At 38.5% G+C, this 21170-nt stretch overlaps 2 protein-coding genes across 3 annotated transcripts; one reads left to right on the top strand and one right to left on the bottom strand.

The window, feature by feature from the left end:
- Positions 1–2965: 2965 nt before the first annotated feature.
- LOC137939408 (aquaporin PIP2-7) lies at positions 2966–4581 on the bottom strand. The gene is made up of 4 exons (XM_068784676.1): positions 4168–4581; positions 3643–3938; positions 3410–3550; positions 2966–3335 (listed from the first exon to the last, which is right to left on the bottom strand). Exons 1-4 carry the CDS (start codon positions 4457–4459, stop codon positions 3216–3218), a joined length of 849 nt encoding a protein of 282 aa, XP_068640777.1. The 5' UTR covers positions 4460–4581; the 3' UTR covers positions 2966–3215.
- A 9410-nt stretch (positions 4582–13991) lies between these two features.
- Positions 13992–20803, top strand: LOC137939198 (la-related protein 1C-like). 2 transcript variants are annotated; one of them, XM_068784422.1, is made up of 6 exons: positions 13992–14655; positions 14896–15406; positions 15484–15640; positions 15713–15803; positions 19117–19188; positions 19739–20803. In XM_068784422.1, exons 1-6 carry the CDS (start codon positions 14248–14250, stop codon positions 20081–20083), a joined length of 1584 nt encoding a protein of 527 aa, XP_068640523.1. In that variant the 5' UTR covers positions 13992–14247; the 3' UTR covers positions 20084–20803. The 2 variants fall into 2 exon arrangements, with proteins under 2 accessions (XP_068640523.1, XP_068640522.1); XM_068784421.1 differs by having other exon boundaries at positions 14893–15406.
- The last annotated feature ends 367 nt before the right edge of the window (positions 20804–21170 follow it).

Below are 21170 nucleotides of genomic sequence, written 5' to 3'. Positions count from 1 at the left end.
AATTGACTCAGGGGCAACTGACAATATGACATTTAATTTTAATGATTTTATCAAAGTTAACCGAGGCAAACTAGCATTACAAACGCTAATAGAGTTACATATCCTGTTACAGAAGCTGGAACTATTGTTTTATCACCCTCACTCTCCTTATCGAATACCTTGTAGTTACATCCCTCTCGAGTTAATTAATGTCAGTTGATCAAGCTACTGAGAAATTAAATTGTGTTGCACTAATCAACCCCACCTTTTGACTTCAAATATTCTCACCAAGTAGATCATTGGGCGTGGTACTGGGTTGTACTACATAGATGATTTTAGCTCTAGAAAAGTTCATCATATGCTACATGCAACTAATATCAAGGAGCGACAAATCTAGCTCATCCATCATTCGGGTACATGAAGTACTTGTTTCCATATTTATTATTAGAATTACATGAATCGGATTTCAAATGTCAAACCGGCATTTTGACCAAAAGTCATTGTGTACCTTATCCAGTAAACTTGCATAAAATTCTTTTTGCCTTAATTCACTCTAATGTTTGGGGCCATTCTCCTACTACTACCCCTTCTGGAGTTCGATGGTTTCTTTCATTTATAGATGATTACACTCAAATGACTTGCTTGTACATGTTAAAACAAAAAGATTCTTTTCGGTATCTTTTGATCCTTTCATACAATGATTCGGACACAAATTTCATTTAAATTTCAGATTCTCCGATTTGACAATGGAGGAGAATATATTAATCATGAATTCTAGACTTACTTTCAAACTCATGCTCTTCTATATGAAACTTCTTGTGTCCATACTCCACAACAAAATGAAGTTATTGAACCGAAGAATACACATATCTTAGAAACAACTTGAACCCTCTTAATCGGAGCACTTATACCCTGCAGTTACTAAGAAGATGTTGTGACCACAACAGTTCACTCATTAAATCGAATGACATAAAAAAATTTGGATTTTAAGACCCCATTACAAGTTATTTCCAACCATGTTTCTTTACCTAGTATTTTGGTAATTCCTCCACGAACCTTTGGATGTATGATATTTGTTCATCTTCATAAAACTCAACACACTAAGCTTGATCCATGCACAATGCACTGTATTTTTCTAAGGTATGGCTCACATAGAAAGGATATCAATGTCACCTTCTTGGAATCCGAAACATCTGATCCTTCCCTGATACTCATGTTTCCTCTTTAGGGGGAGATCCAAACTGAAGAGTAGATTTGGTGGAAGTAGCTAGGGGTATGAGGACAATTTCGGTAATCAATGAAGAAGAAAGAACTATGAGTATTGATATTTTTCAAGGATCCGAATCCGAGAATGAACCCCTCACTCATCTATACCTGAAGACCCAGATCAGTCTTGTGAGAATATTCATGAGGTAAGTTCTCTTACTACACCTTTTATTGATAAATTTGGTACTTTTGCTCGTTATAATTTACCTTTTAAACAGAATCGTGGCAAACCACCAAATCGATATCGCCTAGATCTTGAAAAAAGGAATTCACAATACCCAATTATAAATTACGTGTCTACACAAATGTTGTCAAAACCTATTAAAGCCTTTGTGCATACATTATCCTCATGCAATGCTCCCCGTAGAATAGAAAAAATCTTAAGTGATCCAAAGTGGATTCAAACCATAAAACAAGAAATGGCTCTACAAAAAAAAAAAAAAAAAATTACACAAACTATGGTTTCATTATCGAAAGGAAAAATAAAATGTTGGGTGCAAATGGATCTTCTCCGTATGGCTCTATTGAAATATATAAAGCAAGACTTATAACAAAAGGATATACACAAACATATGGCATTGATTATCAAGAGATTTTTTCACCAGTAGCAAAACTATATACCATTCGAGTATTATTGTTCCTTCTTTATGGTAATTCTGAGGAGGAGGATATCCTCCTAGGGTTGTGTGTAAGTTGCAATGCGCATTATATGGGCTAAAAAGATCACCTCGTGAACGATTTGGTTAGTTTAGTTTGCCTATGAGAAAATTATGGTTATGTAACAACTCTAATAATCTATTTAGATGATGTGATTATTACACGGGAAGAGATCTCTAGAATTTTGGAACAATTGACATCTGAATTTAAAATAAAAAATCTAGAAAGATTCAAATATATTTTGGGAATTGAAGTAGTAAGATAAAAAAAAAAAATTACTATATGCAAATCAGATACCAGTTAATTCTCCCGGCATTCGAGTCTTCTTGACTTACTTGACTCGTCCCCCCGAGTTATCCAGTCCAGCACCGTGACTCCTCCGTCACTCCACCTAGACATTCACGTGAGCATAATGACCTAAAACACAAGTAAAAGTAAAAATGTGGCTTAGTGGGACCCAGATTGCCCACGTCATAAGGCACCGAATAGTGCCGTCCAACTGTCGTGCTTGTTACAAAAAAATCAAAAGATTGGCTTTATCGGAGCCAAAGAAGGGAGCACGGGCCTCCTCCATGTCAGTCTGCCACCATTGATGGGCCCCCCACGTAACCAAATGTTCCAGTTGTTGCGGTTATTTCGCATGGTCCCCACTCCGCCTTTTTATACCGAATAAGTGACCATGGCCCATAACGCTTCCCCACCCCCGCACCTGGGCCCCCTTGAGCGACTCGGGCCGAGACTACATGTGACGCGTATTACGGCCCACGAGTCCCTATCCGACACGTTGCGATTAATGGTAGGTTGGTGACCTCGGAAGTCGAGCTCTGGCGCTGCTTCCCCTCTTTCGGAAAGGGCTTGCGCAACGCGACACTTGGTCTTCTTTACCTTTACGGTTAATAAATCTCCGGGCCCACCCTCCACCACGCCACCTTTTCTTGATTCCCAGAATACCCACCCTTTTTTGTTGGAATTACGGTTTTACCCTCCAGCTTTTATCTTGATGGATTTATTGTGTTTTTGTGAATAAACAGCGGGAAATGATTAAAAAGGGGGAAGAGAGGCAGGCGCAGAAAGAATCCCATTTGTTCTTCTTCATAATACACAGGATGGGGAGAGATGGAACAGAACACCCAGAGAAAACCTCCCGACTTACAGAGAGAGCCACACATGGACATGGACATGAACATGAACAGCCCATATAAATTAAAAATAGAAAAAGGAAGAAAGTGAAAAAGTAAGAAAGGACTTTCTCTCTTCATTCTCACACATTAAAGGACAAAATGAAAACTAAAAAGAGTACAACAGCCTTCTGCTCAGTTATGGGGGTTGCTGCGGAAGGATCCGAGGGCTTTGATGGCGGCCGCTCTCAGGATGTACTGGTGGTAGGCGGCAGCGGCCAGCGCTCCGACGAAGGGGCCGACCCAGAAAACCCACTGCGCGTGAGACCAAACAAAACAGTTAAGATTTCTGAGTAGATGAAATTTTGGCTTTTGATCAAGAAACTTACGTGGTCATCCCAGGCCTTGTCGTTGTTGTAGATGACAGCAGCACCGAAGCTCCTGGCTGGGTTGATGCCAGTTCCGGTGATGGGGATGGTGGCCAAGTGAACCATGAAAACGGCGAACCCGATAGGCAAAGGAGCCAAGACCTACAAGGGCAAGAAACAGTGAATCAGAGAAAATCAAAGGCGCACAACTCGTAGATTTCACTGCACATAAAGGACAGACACAGAGTGCTTACGGGCACGTGGGAATCGCGTGCGCTCCTCTTGGGATCGGTGGCGGAGAAGACGGTGTAGACGAGGACGAAGGTGCCAATGATCTCAGCACCGAGGGCGGTTCCCTTGGAGTAGCCATGGGCTATTTCGTTTGCTCCGCCACCCAAGGAGTTGTAGGGACCCTTCATAAAGGCCTTCACGAGGCCGACACCGCAAATAGCTCCCAGGCACTGAAACACCATGTAACCCAAGGCACGGATCAAGGAAACCTTGCGCGCCAAGAACAGACCGAAGGTCACAGCTGGGTTGATGTGCCCTCCTGCAAACATTTTAAAAGATAACAGTTTTCAGAAAGCTCCAAAAAGCAACAAGATCTACCTTAGTGCTCCTTCAGCTAATCATGTGGCTGCCTCTCGCTGTGGAGAACAGACGGGGAATTAACTAAATAAAGACAAACGGAGGAGAGGAAATAAATTAAAGAAAAAAGGAAAAGAAGAATCAACGAAAGGAAATTCCCCAGTACTTTTCTTCTCGCCTAGTCCACTAACCTGAGATTCCGGCAGTGCAGTAAACAAGGATAAAGATCATGCCCCCAAAAGCCCAAGCGATCCCAAGAAGTCCGACTCCGCCGCAGGCATCGGCAGCGTTCTGCTTCTTGTGACCAATAACGGTGGCAACCGTCACGTAAAGGAAGAGCAGAGTGGCGATAAACTCCGCGATGAGAGCTCTGTAGAATGACCAGAGCTTCAGCTCCCCGACGTCCAAGAGCGGCGCCGGAGGCGGGTCATGGTAGTCCTTGCCGTGGTGAGCAGGCTCCGCTTCAGTCACCTCTTTCGTCATGTTTCGCTTCTGTGAAGAAGACGGCTGTGGCCTCTCTGAATGTAGTAGTAGTAGTAGCAGCAGCAGAAGGTGTAGAGGAAGGTTTGGTGGAGGAACCTGGTGCGAGGTGAGAATTTATGGATAAGAAGGGGGGAGGAGAGAGGGAGGTTAGGAAAATAAAAAATGATGAGAATAATGAGATGAGAGAGAAAGAGAGAAGGGCAAGTATGGTGGGCCCGGCGTACAGCAAGACCATGTGAGGGCCTAATCATCCGTTGCTGAGCTCGGGCCGCCCGTCTACCTGGCATCCACGCCCCTAACGGCTACATTTGCCCTCTAAAGGCCAGCTCGCTTTACCTTTTTGAAATCCCCCTTTTGCCCCTCTGGTCCCCCTCCTCTACGCCATCCACGTTCATTTCTTCATCTCCAAGACTTCAATCTTAATCTGGGCTAAATCAAAGACACGTGGCGGTGGCAGCCAAACTTGGAGCCCACATCGTTATCATCCGTCCGCCACAGAACGTTCTCAACACTTCTTCTTACCCCTAATCCAATCTGAATCCACCACGTGTTTATTCCGGCCGGAGTCTAGACGTTTCGTGAGGCTTCTGGTTCGCGGTTCAATTCCCGGTCGCGGTTCGTGTGGGGCAACGGTCATATCTCTATTCTCGGTAAAAAAAAAAAAAATTAAAATCGTGCGGCTGTAAATGCACGAAAGCTACCCGCCAATTCTCCCGAAAGCGAATCCGAAGACAAAGAAAACCGACCCACCACCCTGGATTGGCGTATCGCGAAATTCGCTTTTTCTTGTCTAGAAATTCACGTCTGACCAAAATACCCTCTCTATCGAGGCTTAGATTTTCTGTGGGCCCCTACAAATACATAAAGAAGGATCAACGGTTCAGATGCACAGTCTCGCTTTTGACCTTTCCGACATTAAGGCTATTTTCGTAAATACAGATCCTCAAGTGAGGCCCCACTTAACCTAACTCCGTGGGCCCGAAAAACACTTCGTTCTTGCGATTCCACCGTGTCGCTGTCTCTCATTATCTGATAATTACATAATTAAGAAACCTTAATTATCGGCCTTATCTCCTATCGAATAAAGAAATCCATCTTTCTCCGCAGTCGAGTTTAGCCGAAATAAACAATCGGAATCCCGTCGCGAAACGATAACGCAGGAACCCTCGTCACCGTTTCTTTATTAATTTTCCGACACTTGGCCCGCCATTATCATACCTGGGCATTTTATATGAAAAAAGTACAGAGGAGGAGGAAGGAGGAGGAGGAGAAGGAGAGGAGGGATAAAAATTTGAAAGAAAGAATGAGACCAACGAAGCGATGAGGTCTTAATGATTGATGAGCAGAAGGTGGAGGAGAATTGGTCGGCTGGGTATGGCCAAATTTGCTTACTCAAATTGCTAATTCTTAATTGATGTTGGACTTCTAATAAACGTGATTGATAGCTAAACTCGTCTGGCAGGACAAATTCTTTCGATGCTCTGACAAGCACTGATCAGAGGTTCCGCTCGGGTCGAGTTAATCCGCCGCCGGGAAGGATTAATTACGGGGATGATGATTAGTTTTGTGGGATTGATTCGGCAGGGAGAAGGATTTCTGTCTCTGTGATTGTCGTTAATGGAAGAGGGGAGGATGGCCGGTGAATGCAGTTAATCTAGTTTAATAACTCAGAATCTCTTGAGTTGACTCGGTCATGAGAAACCATAACTCGAGTAACCCTGATTTGGTTGACATGGCCAAAGTGATAAAAGGGGCTTGGTGTTGTGTCTCAATTATGTCATTTTTCAATCATACTCGCTGGTCAGTTCATTTTATATTAAGAATAAATCATTTATCAAACATATTTCGATGATAAAATAATAAAATTTAAAATGGGTTTTCTATCACTCAAATTAAAAATAATTAAAAATAATAGATTAAAAATAATATTTAAAATAAAATTAATAAAAAATATTCTAACAAAAAAAAATCGTACTCAAGTCATCCTAGCTTTGAAGTTTCGAAATTTCGATATAGATAACAACTGGTTACATGTAACATGTATCCTCCCTTTAAAGCTACACTAACCACTAACCTAACATCATATTTAAATACTTACTTCCCAGTAGTGGAAATAATTATACTAAAAAAAAAAAAATTAAATAAAAAATCAAAGAAACATCCAGGTCAAATAAGGAAGTAATGGGATGGTTACAACCCCATGTAAATAAGACTTTAGTTTAAAATATAATATAGATTAGAAATAGATGTATATACTTGAGGGTTACAATCAAGAAGGAATAAAACTTGTTTTTTATACAAATATAATGTCGATGATTTTTAAAATTAAATTGAAAAGTAAAAAATTATAGGGGGTTTAAATATTAAAAATACTTATTCTTTAATGGGTTTTATCTGTCCACATGACATCTTCAGGAAGAACTAAAGACTTGGTGAAACAAGATGAGAACAAGATGAATAAGCTAACTCAAAACCTAAGAATGAATGATAATTTTTTTTTTGTTTTTTTAGGGTATGTTTGTTCCAAAACCATTATAAATTTTGACAGATAAAAATATTTCTTTTAACTAATTTTTTTAATTTATGCCAATATTTAAGGATTGGATTTTTTTTTTGTGCTTAATTCCTCTTGATTTTTTCTTGTGTTTAAAAAATGTTAAAGATGGTCAAAAGAAGAGTTTCCTAGTGGAATAAGATGAACAAAGAGAGGAATAAAAATTGAAAAATAGAAAACGAAGAGACGAAGTTTTGGAGAAAAATAGAGATAGCTAAAGAGAAAGAGAAATAGCGTTAAAGGGAATGGAGACAAAAAGAAGGCAAGTCAGAAACTGTTAAGCACCTAACCAATACTACCCAAAAGATCGGACTATTAGGAGCAGAAGGCATAGGTACTTAACCCAGGACCAAGTGGGTTTATGTGATGCGTTTGGGTCATCAACCCATAACAGAAACTATGTCATCAAAGGTAAGTTTTAGTTTTCCTTAGGTTAGATGATGGTTTTTTTTTTTTTTTTTTTTTTTGGGCATTTGGTGATTTCAATGTATGGATCATTGTTTTGTTTTGTCTTTTTTTTGTGGAGAAAATTATATTATTTAATTAAATATTTTTAATTGATTTAATTTTAAAAAATTATTTAATCTTTATTTGTAAAATGTAACACAAGACAAGGTATGAACAATATTAAATTAACCTCCATGTGGGTTTAACCCATGGATCTTAACCCATGCATCATGATGCTTTATTTGATTCAGATTTTGAAGCAATTATTATCTTACAAATAAGAAAGGAGGCCACTCAAGGTTAGGAGCAAGGACCATCGTCTGCTACTGCTGGTGTGTGATCATGGGCCTCAACTCGCCTCATATCGCCTCATATCAATGCCCCATGGGCTGTTTCAATTTTAGGTGTCTATGGAACAAAGAAAGTGAAGGGAAAAGAAAACTAAGAGAGGAGAAAGAGTTTTCTCAAATAAGAGATTTGTTTTCATTGAAAAATTGAGATCATAAATATTTGTTGACAAATTTATTCTTATAATATTACAAAATTTCACAAATATACCTCTTATAAATGGTTGACATAACATAAATCTCGTTTTTAACATGGACTCGTATATTTTATGTAGGACCCACCAAACAAATCGTACACAAAATACGCTATCCAATATGAGTTTATACGTAGGAATGGACTAACTTATCTATAGTGGCATTTTTATCTCGCCTTTAAATTGATTCTTGTTAGAAGATGTAATTTATCTGTAGTGGCATTGATGTAAAAGTTATTTCTTTCTTGTCCTTTTCCCACCTTTCATAAGGTAAAGGGCATTGGTGTAATTATTGTACTTTTATACTTATAAATAGAGGTTAAGGGAGGATTATGAATGCTTTTCACAACCCTAATCCTCTTTCCCGTGTTCTCATTTTCTACTCTCAATAGTCGTCCACTCTCTTTCTGTTTCTCTTTCTTCTCTCTTCTCTCTTCCCACTTCTTCTTCTCCTTCGATTCTTCTTATCCTAGAGTGTTTTGTTCTTTTTTAATCATCATGAGATCCTAAAATCAACATGGTATCAAAATAGTAGTTTTATGATTCCAAGTCCCTCGGTTAAGGTGTTAATTAAACAATTTTCATCAGCATATCAAGTTGGAGTTTTTGGTTGAGCAAAGTTGATCAACTCGTGCTAATTTAAAATAGGTGTCCTTCTCTTCTTTTGTTAAGATGATTATTGATGGTCAATCTCGTGAAGAAGGTTGGAGAATAAGCGTTTTTTACCCATGTATATGAAGATTAAGTGATGCTATTTCATATGAATCAACATAAGGTTTTGGATTTTAGTTTCCTCTCATTCATGAAAGTATTGATTAAAGAGTAGTTTTTATACCTTGATGGTGTATTTGATCTTTGAAATTTTATTTTTGGATCAGGCCTAGTTGGTTCTTTACTGCAATCATGGTTTATTATGATCAATATTATGATTAAATTCATTGAACAACTCCGAGAAGATTGTTGTCCTTGCTTGTTTTTCTTGGTTCTCCTCTATTGAGGTTTTCTTGGTTGACGGAAGGAAGGAGAATAATTTTTTTTGGCAAGAAAATTGCAAAATTCCGCAACATTTAAGTTCTTCTATTTTAGATTATAATATGAGATTTCATACTTAAGATAATCAAGAGCAAAAAGAAAGTCAATGGTTGAGATTTTTTTATACATGTAGTGCATGTATTTAAGAAGGCAAGTTTCCTTCTTTGGATATATCTTGATTTCGAGAAAGATTTGGTTCCTTAGCTAAACCATCTCCACCCATAGATCACTACAATCTACTTAAGAGGATTATCAAATTATTTGAGTTAGTCTCAATCAGTCAAAAGGTTCCTTTATCACTCAAGATCTCTTAGGACACTTGTCCAAACCATCTCCACCCGTAGATGAGGAAGATAATTCTTATAATAAATGGCTCAAAGATAACACCCTTGCCATTAGTTGGTTGATAAATAATATTAAATAACATATTACAAATAATGTTGTCCACCTTGAAACGGCTATGCCAATATGGGATACATGTGCAAAACTTTATCTACAATTTGCAAAAATTGTATGATGTCTTTCATTCAATGTTTAATACAAAATAGGGAGAGAATTTGCATGAGTGTTTGGCTCGATTTAGAGGGCTTATTTAGGAATAAAAAATTGTTTAGCCTTACTCTACTGATATTTTGGTTCAAGAGAAGCAACAAGAAGCCTTAGCAGCTTCCGTTTGTTTGGCTAATATTAAACCATATTTTGAGGTGGCAAAACCACATCTTCTAGTTTCTACAACTCCTCCATCCTTCGATGATATAAATGTCACATTGCTTCATATTACATATCCCTCTTTCACACCTCATGTTGAGATATCTTTAGCGATGTACTCTGGTAATAGGGGTACAAATTCAACTAACATACGTCGTAGTAGAAATTCTAGAGGTGGTAGAGCTAGTTCAAGCTCTTCAATGATTGATAACAGTGTGTGCGCTATGGGTGTATAAATCATCAGGTTGACACATGTTGGGAACTTCATGGCAAACCGGATTGGATGCTAGCCAATCAAGCCTTGGTCAATAATGGTGAAAATAATAAAGAGAAAATCGAATCATTAAAAAGTGACGAAAACAATATCAAATGATGACTTTGAATTGCTACAGAGGTCGAAAACTATGATCGTACCCACACATCTTCCTCCTCAAGAGTTGTTGCTATGATAGTCTTAGGTATGGTTTCTGCTACTTCCGCTTCCTCATCTTGGATAATTGACTTTGTGACCTCCAAGCATCTCACAGGTACTCACAGGTAATGTAAGTCTTTTGCATTATTTATCTCCATGTCTAGCTAATAAATTTGTTTCCATAGCAAATGGATCCCAAACTAAGGTCCGTGGGATCGGATCCACCTCTGTTACACCTATACTTCACCTTAATGATGTCCTCTTTGTTCCTTAGTTTCTATTGAATTTATTGTCTATAAGCCAGTTAAGCAAGAAGTTTAATTGTTCCATTACTTTTCCCCTTCTTCTAGTGTTTTTCGTAATCTGGCGATGAAATAAGTAATTAGTGGAGACCATGAAAAAGGGGTCTCTACTACTTAAATTTGCCTCAAGTTACTGCTACTTCCATTTCCCAGACGGAGGCACAACAATGGCATAATAGATTTGGGCATCTGTCATTATCATTGCTCAAGCACTTGTTTCCTTCTTTATAGTCTCATTTAAATTTGAATTGTGAGGTGAGTCAATTGAACAAACACCAAAAAACTACTTATTCTCCTTGGGCTGAAATTAAAGGTGTTACTCCTTTTTCCTTAGTCCATTCATTATATTGTATGGAGACCCTTGAATATTTCCAACATTTCTCAAGTTAAGTACTTCATTACATTTGTTGATGATTTCACTAAAGTGACATGGTTATGCTTACTCAAGGATAGATCTAAAGTTCTTTCCATTTTAAAATCATTGTATGTCATAGTCTCAAATCAATTTAGCCATAATTTCAAGTATTTCGCTCCGATAATGCCAATAAAAATATTTTAGGAAAGTTTTAAATCTTCTATAAGGATAATGACATTATTCATCAAATCTCGTGTGTTTGCACCCCTCAACAGAATGGTGTGGTTGAAAGAATGAACCGACACCTCCTTGAAGTGGCCCATGCCTTCCTTTACTCTATGAATGTGTCATACTTTTATTGGCCACATGTCATTCTGATAGCTTGGTTTTTTCATTAATAGGTTGTCATCCTCCATACTCAATAATAAATCTCCATATTCTTTATTATTCCTTACTTGTTTTATACATGCCACATCTCCGCATAACACTATTTTAGATCCGTGGGCTATCAAATGTAGTCTTTTGGTCTACTCACACACCTAAAAATGTCATGTTTGTTATAACCCTTCTCTTCGCAAATTGTTTGTATCAAGGGGATATGATATTTTTTGAAGACCAATTTTTTTCTCCTCCAAGGATGTTCCTCTGAGTCTTTCTTCAGTTCCTACAGTCCTTAAACCTATTGTGCCCAATGATGCGAATATCTTTCCGCAACCCCTTGAAACATTAGCCGATACTATATCTGTGGCGTCTAGGGATCCCTCTAAGGTAAGTTCTCCTTATTATCCTCCTATTTTTGGTCCAGCTTTTGATTCTAGGCCCATTGCTCTTTGTAAGGAACTTCAAACTTGTACTAGGCCATCTACCTCTCACCTTATATCAAACTTTGTTTGTTACCATCGTTTGTCTCCTTCTTGTAGCCATTCTCTTGCTTCTATTTTTTCAATATCAATTCATCAGTCATATGAAGAGGCCCTGAGACATCCACAATGGAAGGCGGTGATGGAAGAGGAAATGACTATTTTATATGAGAATCAGACTTGGACTTTGGTTCCACTTTCTCTCGGTAAAAAAACTATGGGCTCTAAATGGATTTTTGTTGTTAAACATAATCCAGATGGTTCCATGGCATGTCTCAAAGTCCGTCCGGTAGGGAAGGGGTATACTCAATGTAATGGACTTTACTACAAGGAAACTTTCTCCCTTGTGGCCAAGTTAAATTCGGTAGGTATTTTGTTATCACTTGCTGCTAATTCTTCTTGGTCAATATATCAACTTGACATGAAAAATGTTTTCCTCAATGGTGATATTATGGAGGAGATATGTATGCATCAACCACCTGGATTTGTGGAACCAAAGTCCAAATCTGATTCTCATAAACACTAAATTTGTTATTAGTCACTCACGTCTTACTTTTAATATTTTAAAATTTATTTATTTTTAGTGCAAATACAAACACCATACCTAATTTTTTCGTTGCTTTTTATGGCATTATAAAAGCAAGGAAACAAGTCAATAGGAAAATGTTTCAATGTCAAAATTAGTTAAAGAGAAAATAATTCTTCAAGTTGTTTTGTTTTCCTTAGCGACACATAAGGTCCCCTAATGAATTACATAGAAACAACTACAATACGAATCCAAGACCCTCACCCCTTCCTCTTATTTTTTCCCAAAAACAAATAACATACAATCTGTCAGAGCTAGGTGGTTCCGTCCACCACTGATGGGTTAGGTACTTGGCTTTTTGCACCTAAACAGACTAGTCTATTGAGTTGTATTGGCTAGGCGTTTGACATGGTATCAGAGTTGGGCACCATGTTCTGCGTTCGAATTCCGGTGGAAGCGGTAGGGAACAGGAACGGTGGGTGTTAGAACCAGGTGGTTCTGTACACCACTGATGGGTTAGGTACTTGGCTTTTCATACCTAAACAAACCGATTTATTGAGTTGTATTGGCTAGGCGTTTGACACAATACTCATATATAAAACTTAAAAACAAACCTAATTTATGAAAAAAAACAGCACCTAAAGAAATTATTCCAATATTTGATCTGAATAATTTTTTTAATTTGATCTTATCAATAAATAATAATAAATGGAATACACAGATAAAATTGACACCCCTATTTCTATTTAAAACTTTGAGTAAAATCCATTGGGGCCTCCCCCAATTTTTGGTTAGCAACCATGGTTGTAACAAATCTAATTTGTCAAACATGTGGGTCTCCAAATTCCAAGCAAACAAGCTCTTACAATCCAATTTAATTAAATCCCTATTAAAAAAATTCCTTTGTAACCGTTGCCACCTTATTATAGTGGTATTAGGTAGCAAAAAGACCATTCATCTCGACCGAATCTCCTCCTCCGGTCAAAAGAAAACGGTTAGAATGTTCTTTACTTTGAACCATCCTCCCCTCATCTCCTCCGTTGGTTGCTCTTTATTTGGACCCTCCTCCCCCCATCTCCACCGTTGGTTGCCTATCGCCCACGTGGACGGTCCAGATCGGAGCAAGGTAAATTAAGAGCAATTTAAGTGTTTAATCCCGTTAAAATAGATAAAAAGGGTATTTTATTACGTAAAGGACTCTAATTCTAATTAATCGTAATTTTTTAATCAGGGAAAATAAATAAAAAAGGAGAGGCGCGTGATCGCATCAGCCGAGCCGAGCCGAGCCGCCCGCCACCGACGGTAATCTTTTGCCAACTTTTACCCTAATTTTCGTACGGTTTTTGTTCATTTCCTATAATGCCCTCGGCGCTGGATTAGGGTTTCTCCTTCTGCCTTTTAATTTCTTTATTTATAATTAGTACAACTGGGCCCACTTTACTTAAATGAACGGCTGAAGAAACAGGATGTGGACCCCAAAGGAATGGGATCCGATTTGGATATGATGCGGGCCCCGAAAGTAGCTTCCAGATGTTTTTTTTCTTTTCTTTTCTTTTTCGAAAGTGAAATTAAAAAGTGATTCGTGACATGGAAAATCTAATTTTGTTTTTTGGAAAATATGGAAAGCCACGGCTGGAGAGGGGTAGATCGGTCATTCGGGAAGGAGTTAGAGTTAGAGTTGGAATTCAACTGGGGAAGCGTAAATAGGGTGGAAGGATTGGGGGTACAATGGGAAAGTGACTTACGTAGTAACAAAATAGGGAGGGGCGGAGGAGGCCTGAAGGCGCTAGGCAAAAGACGGAAAACGAAGGGAGAGAGAGAAGAGAGCTGGAGAGAGATCGCTCGTCTCGCTCGCTGCTCGAGCTCGCTATCGGATTTCCTGATCTGATCTGTCCTTGAATATTTGGAATACGGTCGTTTAGGTTTAATTCAGTAGAAAGCTCGGAGCCCCGAATCTTTTCTTCTTCAACCCCTCGCTATTTTTTTTCTTTTTCGGCGTGCCCTTTTTTGTCCCAGTCTTCTCGATACAAAAACCCTAGTTCTTATTTTTAATGGCGACGACGGCAGATGGCCTGAATAGTCCCCAGTTCCGACGAGGGGCGAGGAATTTTGCGTCCCCGTGGGCTCATGTTGTCCGCGGCGAGTCTGAAGTGGCGGCGACGGCGCCAGGATCTCCGGTTTCTTCGTCCGGTGCTGCGGTAGATGTGTCCGTTCATTCCGATCGCTCTGAGAATTCGCCTGTGGAGTCAAGAGTTGAGAACTCCGATAACAATGGTAGCAATGCTGCCGCTGGTAAAACCAAAAAGCCCGCGTGGAATAAGCCGGCCAATGGCGTGATTGAGGTGGGTCCTGTCATGGGCGCCGTCTCGTGGCCGGCTCTATCGGAATCCACCCGGGCGTCCCCCAAGTCTTCGTCTGATTTCAAGCCGCCTTCTGATGGATCTGTTCACGTTTCTCAGGTACTGAAATTCTTCTTATTATTATTCTTTTTATATGCTAATATTTTCCTTTTTATATTTTATTAGCTTTTTTCTGTTGTAGACAATAGTCAGTGTATGTATGATCAATTGTTATTCTGCTTAAACATGAATTTAGTTTCTGTCCCGAAGTGGTTTATTTATGTAGTTCAATGTTAAATGTAGTATACACGCATTCATTGCTAGATATGGTGACATGTTACTATATCTTCTCCACAGAAGGCCGTTACTAGCAATGCCAACCCTAGCCCAACCCCGAACCACGCATTTCCCATTCGTCAGAAATCCATGAAGCGAGGGGATCGTGGGACTGCTAATGGGGCCCCTGCCTCGGCAGTTCCAACAGCTTCTGAAACACCTCAATCTGTTTCCGAGAAGGCTGTATCCCCAACTAAGGATTCTTCTCCTCATAAGGGCAGTAGTAACTCGGAGCCTGGTTTAAAGGGAGGATTTGTTCCTCAATCTCATGTTTCAAATGATCAACCTCGCAACTCCTTCAGGCGAGCTGGACCTCACCCACGTGGTGATGGACACTACAATGGAAACTATGGGAATCGGCGTGATCAAGACCGTCCAAATTATGAGTGGAATCCTCATCGAAATTTTAGCAATAGGGATGTCCACATGCAGCAGCCAAGACCTGTACCAAGGGGAGGCTTTATGAGGCCGCCACCTACTTCTGGCCCTTTTATTACACCTCCGAGGCCCTTTGGCAATCAAATGGGTTTCCCTGGTATGTCCCTTTCTTTGCAAATTCCAGTTGCTTTTATTTCTTGTTTAGTTGTATTCTGATGACCTCGCCTTGTGCAGACATGACTTCACCAGTATATTATGTTCCAGCTCCACATCCTGATGCACTTAGGGGGGTCCAGTTTATGCCTCATCCAGGGCCTCCACCAATGTTCTTCCCAGGACCAGATCCTCAGTTGCGAGCTGTACTTGTGAAACAGATAGATTATTATTTCAGGTACATTCATTTATGTTGCTGTGGTTGTTGTTGTTGGCACGTCTAACATCTGTTGTGTTTCTTGGTTCTCAGCTCTGAGAATTTGTGCAAGGACATTTACTTGCGGCAAAATATGGATGAGCAGGGATGGGTTCCAATATCTTTAATTGCGGGATTCAATAGAGTAAGTTTTTTTTCAGCATTTATTTCCATATCTTGATGTATGTCTACATTTAACATTCTCCTCCTCCATTGGTCTCTGTGTTCACAGTTTTGTATCAATTTTATTGGTCTCTTTTTCCATGTTAATTAGTGCATTAAAATGGTATTCATATTACAACTGAAGTCTCTTCTTTGAATTTTAGGTTGACACCTTGTTTCTTTTTTCTTGTTGAAAGTTGCTTGGATTTGTGATTTGATATAGAGCTTTGGTAGCCTAACCATAATTGAGAATCCTCCAATTCCTTATTACATTGATACTTCAGTGCATTAAATAGCAAAAGTTTACTTGTTTATGTCTTTTCAAGCAAAAGAAAACCAACTCTTAGATCACTTTTTACTCTTGATCTACTCCTTGACATTGCTCTTGACAATCTTTTTAAACTTGAACTCATGCATGTTTTGCTGAATCATGATACAGATGGACCGATATGATAAGATCCTGCATTTGTCATATGATTAACATTTTTTCTTTTTTGAAAAAGTCGTATGATTGACTTAGAACAATATTACCATTTATTTTGGTTAGTATGGGGCTATTTGTCAGAGTTTCTGGTACTCGATACGTATAGAGTTTAAAAGGGGTCAGGCTTTTCGATGGGTGGTTTAATGGTGTTGCCAATTGTGTGAGGCTTCCTCTCTAGAGCCTTGCCATCTGTAGAAGTTTCTTAATTTTTTTAGAATCTGTACTTAGGATTAGTAGTCACTAGGTGATTTCATATGATGTCATTTTGAGTCTAGAAAATTGCATTTCTTTTGCTCTCCTTAGATTCTATAATTTTTTAGGGCTGCTTTAGTGAACGAGCATTTTTTTCTCTTTGGAGATTAGCATTGAGAGCACTCTTAACCTTTCTTCCAAACTTCTTGGATTTGTTTAATTTATGCACTCTGCAGCAGCAGGATCGATCAATCTGAAAAACCCTACTAAAATGCAACAATTAAATGGTTTGCAAGTTGTCAGCTGTTACCATTTGATGTGTTTGTGAGCATATATATTGCAGCTTGAAGAGCGTTAAGGACAACATTCACTAATGGAGGGGGTTGTGAGTAGCTTACTTTAAAACATGTGAATACTTGACACAACTCCACTTTCTACTAATCTGAGTTGACATGCAAACTTAAGTCTTGCATGAGCACTGGGTAAAGACTTGATGAACATAATAATCAGATTTTTTTTTTTTGGATTGGGGGGGGGGGGGGGGTGAAAAATACTATATTCTAAACTTGAGCATCTCTCTCTTCACTGGTAAACTTGTTTCTTAACAAGTCTATCTGTATTTTGCGTCTTCTGAATATGAGGTTAGAGACGTTCTGAAAACGTCTTGAGTCCTAATAGTGCAATAAAAAAGAAGCCAAAGAATTTATGTCATAACTCAGTTTTGCTTAAAGCAAAACAGATTTAATGTGTAATACATATCTTAGTTTACTAATATCCAGCACTTGGCTTTGCAGTCTTGTAATGTGGGAACTTGATACAATATCTCTTGTAAATGAGGACTACTATGATGCAAACATGGAAAAAGTTACAATTTTATTACTAGAAACTCCAGAGTCAGCACTTTATTGTTGAGTATTACTTAATTTCTTTCTGAGAAAAGCTAAGCTACTCTGATAAAGTTCATAGTGGAACTGAGTTATCCACTCATTACTCAGTTTTTTTTATTCATCCAAGTGGAATTTGTGGATTTGAAGAGTCTGACTGAGTTTTTGTCGATGACCAGAGGAGAGCCAGTGTCATGCCTTTTAAAGCTAGGTGCCCTGATGGAGGTATTTGACAGGTGTAATGGCTTTTGGTAGAATAAATGTATTCAAAATGAACAATGACTGTTTTGACAATACTTAAATTTACTAGTTTGCCAAATTAAGTGCTGACTGTCGTCAGCTGCCACTTGCATATGTGTTATGCAAGCTGGCATATTTATCGTCTAGCTTGCTAAATAAAGAAAATAAAGGATGAAAGTGGAGCGTTAGCTTTCTGTGATTATTGACATTGTCAAACATCTATTTAAGAGACAGAATGACTCTTTTGATTTTGATATCTTAGATCTTGCTCATGGTTTATGAAGTTTGCTTGATTGATTAACATGATGGATGTTTTAATTTGTTGAAAGGAGAGAACATTGAGAGGGAAACCATGGAAAAGCTTCATACTGATTCCTTGTCTAGAGATTTCATTTTTGTCCCATCTTAATGGAAGCACTTCTATTGAGTTCACATGGAGAGAAACTGTTCAGAAAGTCTATATTGGCAGCATCTATGGAGTTGCAGAGGATGCTGTTGATAATTAGAGAGGAGTTGCTTGGAATGGATTATATTGTATATACTCTGGCGTAATTTCTTCATGTATTAGAAATTAACACTTCGTTGATTCAACACTCTTTGCATTTGGTGACTTAGAATTTTTTTTCCTCTAGTTGTTGGAAGACTTCATTTATTTAAAGTAGGTTGACCACTCCATATGGTCTATTGATAATAGTTGCTGTCTTCATAGTTTTGCTAAGTAGGCAATTGACATCTGCTGCTGAGCAGTTTTAGCACTTATTGCCTGGCTGTTTGATGATTTTGGCATTGTATTCCTGTTGCATGTAAGTGCTGCATTTGGATGAGCAATGCTGAACATGCTTCGGCTGGTTTAACTTGTATATGGGCAACTAAGTTCTGCATGATGAACTTAATAATCACTGATGCTCTTCTAACTTGTATTTGTTTCTAGTAGAAGTAAAGCAGGATTAGCCATTCAGCATATCCATGGGCCTATCATGAGTTTAAAAAGAAAATAATTGCCTTTTTTGTCATGAAAAAGGAAGTGAGCTGTTTTTTAGTTGAATTGTCTGCATGGTTCAAAACTAAATTTGAAAGTTTATACTATTTTAAGCAATAGTGGCTACAGCACAATTTACATAATTTTAAAAAAAGAATTCTGATATCTAATGGGCTGTATAAGTTCTGAACTGTTGACTAGAATCATAAAAATTTGTGCTTTTGCCAAAATTGTAGAATATTATGCATTAACATGGTCAGCTCTGATAAAAAAGATAAGGTGCTATTTGGTTCTATGCTCTCTTTTCAATTTTTGGAAAAAATGATATGGATCTTCTGTTTGTTACCTTGTTTTGCCAGCATGTTAATGTTACTTGAATGCTTTGCCAGTCCATTTTGCCACTTTCTGATTAAATCTAGTGCTTTTTTTTTTTGGAGCTTTACTTTCGTTTATGTTTCTATTTTTGTATTTTTATTTAAGTGTTTTTTGAGAAGCATGTATTGGTAACTTTTTTCAGGTCAGACAGTTAACAACTAATGTGCAATTCATACTGGAAGCACTACGGACATCAAGTGTAGTTGAGGTGCAGGTATGATATGTTTCATTTTTTGTTTCTATGTTTCTTGTTTACTTTTTATAAAATAAAACAGACCTGGCCTTGCACTCATGTTGGAGTGCAAATCTGCGAATAGATTTAAGGTCTCCTAGTGACTTTTGAAACTAGCTGCCTGGAATGGCTGTCTTGTCATTTGGTCTAGTGGTATTCTGTTTACATTAGGTGTATCCGGTCGCGAGTTCGAATCGCCATGCCCCTCTCAAAAAAAAAAAAAAGTCCAAGAATTTCTTGAGCTTGTTTCTAGAACTTTTTCCATCTGTGACCTACAAGTGTGTTACTGAAATGAAGGTGACCTATGTCTCTAAACTTAAGAAAAATAATGGGTTTCACTTGTGGAGGCTGTTGGGGTGATGTCTGCATAGTTTGCTTAGGCATTTTTCATGGATAACATAATTATGTTTACAGTGCTGCTTTGATTCTTTTACATGTTATGAGATTCTGGTGCTTAGCTACTCATATCTCCACTAACTTCTTTGCAGGCATGTAATTTTTAAGTGTTATTATAATGGTTGCTTCTTTGTAGGGTGACAAAATAAGAAAGTGTCATGATTGGATGAATTGGCCATTGTCACCACATCGTCAACTTGCTGCACCACACGGTCCTGCATTCTCACCGAAGTCAAGCTATGATGCATTGGCAACTCAATTCCTAAATGTTGTATTGGAAGAAGGTTCAAGCAATCGCAACAATTTCAGGGGTCAAATGGACACTCAAATAGATGGAGTACTCAGTAGATCATCATCTGGGGAGAGTAGCCACTCTGCTGTGGTGTCAGGAACCCAAAATGGAGAGGGCACAGACCAAATCTCGAACCAAGCAGGTAATGACCGAGCTCTGTCCACCAGAAGTTCTGGCATGTCATGTTGAGGCACAGGCTCATGTTATATGGAGTTGATAATGACCAAGCAGGAAAAGATGCTTTGGAGATGGTAAAAGTGCATTTTGAACTTGTAAAAAGTGGTTTTTGCGTAGCCTGAATACCAAGATGGAGTGAAGGATTTCTCAAAGAGGGAGAATAGAAGGAATGCAAAAGTGGGGAAAAAAAGAAAAAAAATGGAAAAAAGAAAAGAAAAAAAAAAGATGAAAAAGGAAAAAATTGTCAAAGAGACCAAAGTAAAGCCTTGTTTTAGTGCGCTACTTTGAGGTTATTGGGGTATGTATAGTTGGGATTGAAGTGGTTGTGTTGGTGCTCCTTTGCTGCGTTTTTTCTTTTTTTATTGCCATGGTTGGGGCATTGGGGGAGCAAATTTTGAGGTGATTTCCCTAGCCATCCACAGCTTTTTTGCATTGCTTCCTCCATTTTTTGACGATGGTCTGAATTTCAAGAGTTGGGAGGAAAGGGAGGAATCTGCTGCTGACGCTACTACACATCTCTAAGCTGCTTCATTTTCTTTTTTACTTCAAATTTCCTTTTCTTTTTGTTGATATATTATTTTATATTTTACAGTTCGATACCTTTTCTTCAAAACTTTTGAAGATTTTTACTGCATAAAACCGCCCTGTTAGGAGGGCTAGACGTATCTATAATTGTTAGGTTAGAAAGAGATTTATTTATTAATACCAGGAACTTGTTCAGGTTTGATGGGATATAGTTTTGTTATATCGGTTCTGTGATTTTGCTTCCGTTGCCTCATATGTTTAAAAGGTTGTTGAATCATTTTGTTAATAGATGATAGTTTTGATATTGGGCTCACTCAGATCCATTCTGGGGTTTATAGTATTCGTTACCGGCACTTTTGACCTTTTTCTAGAACCCCAGTTGTGATTGCTGCTCCCTGCTTGTTTGCAATGCGGCGGACCACCTTTATGCTCTGTGCATTTCCAGGCGTTAACGAACTGCATGGTGATTTTTGAGGCACTGTGCAGAGTTTTTGGTGTTAATGGCAGTGTTGACCTCTTCCAGATACCACTTGTTTAGTGTCTTTTATCATTTTGGCCACCCACTTCAGTCACT

This window comes from Aristolochia californica, unplaced genomic scaffold, assembly GCF_029961685.1.
Source record: "Aristolochia californica isolate CCGP_79_NKW_82.1479 unplaced genomic scaffold, dmAriCali1.0.hap1 SCAF_8, whole genome shotgun sequence".
NCBI lineage: Eukaryota > Viridiplantae > Streptophyta > Magnoliopsida > Piperales > Aristolochiaceae > Aristolochia > Aristolochia californica.
The sequence above is the reverse complement of the archived record's forward strand: the minus strand, read 5'-3'. Positions and strand labels throughout refer to the sequence as shown.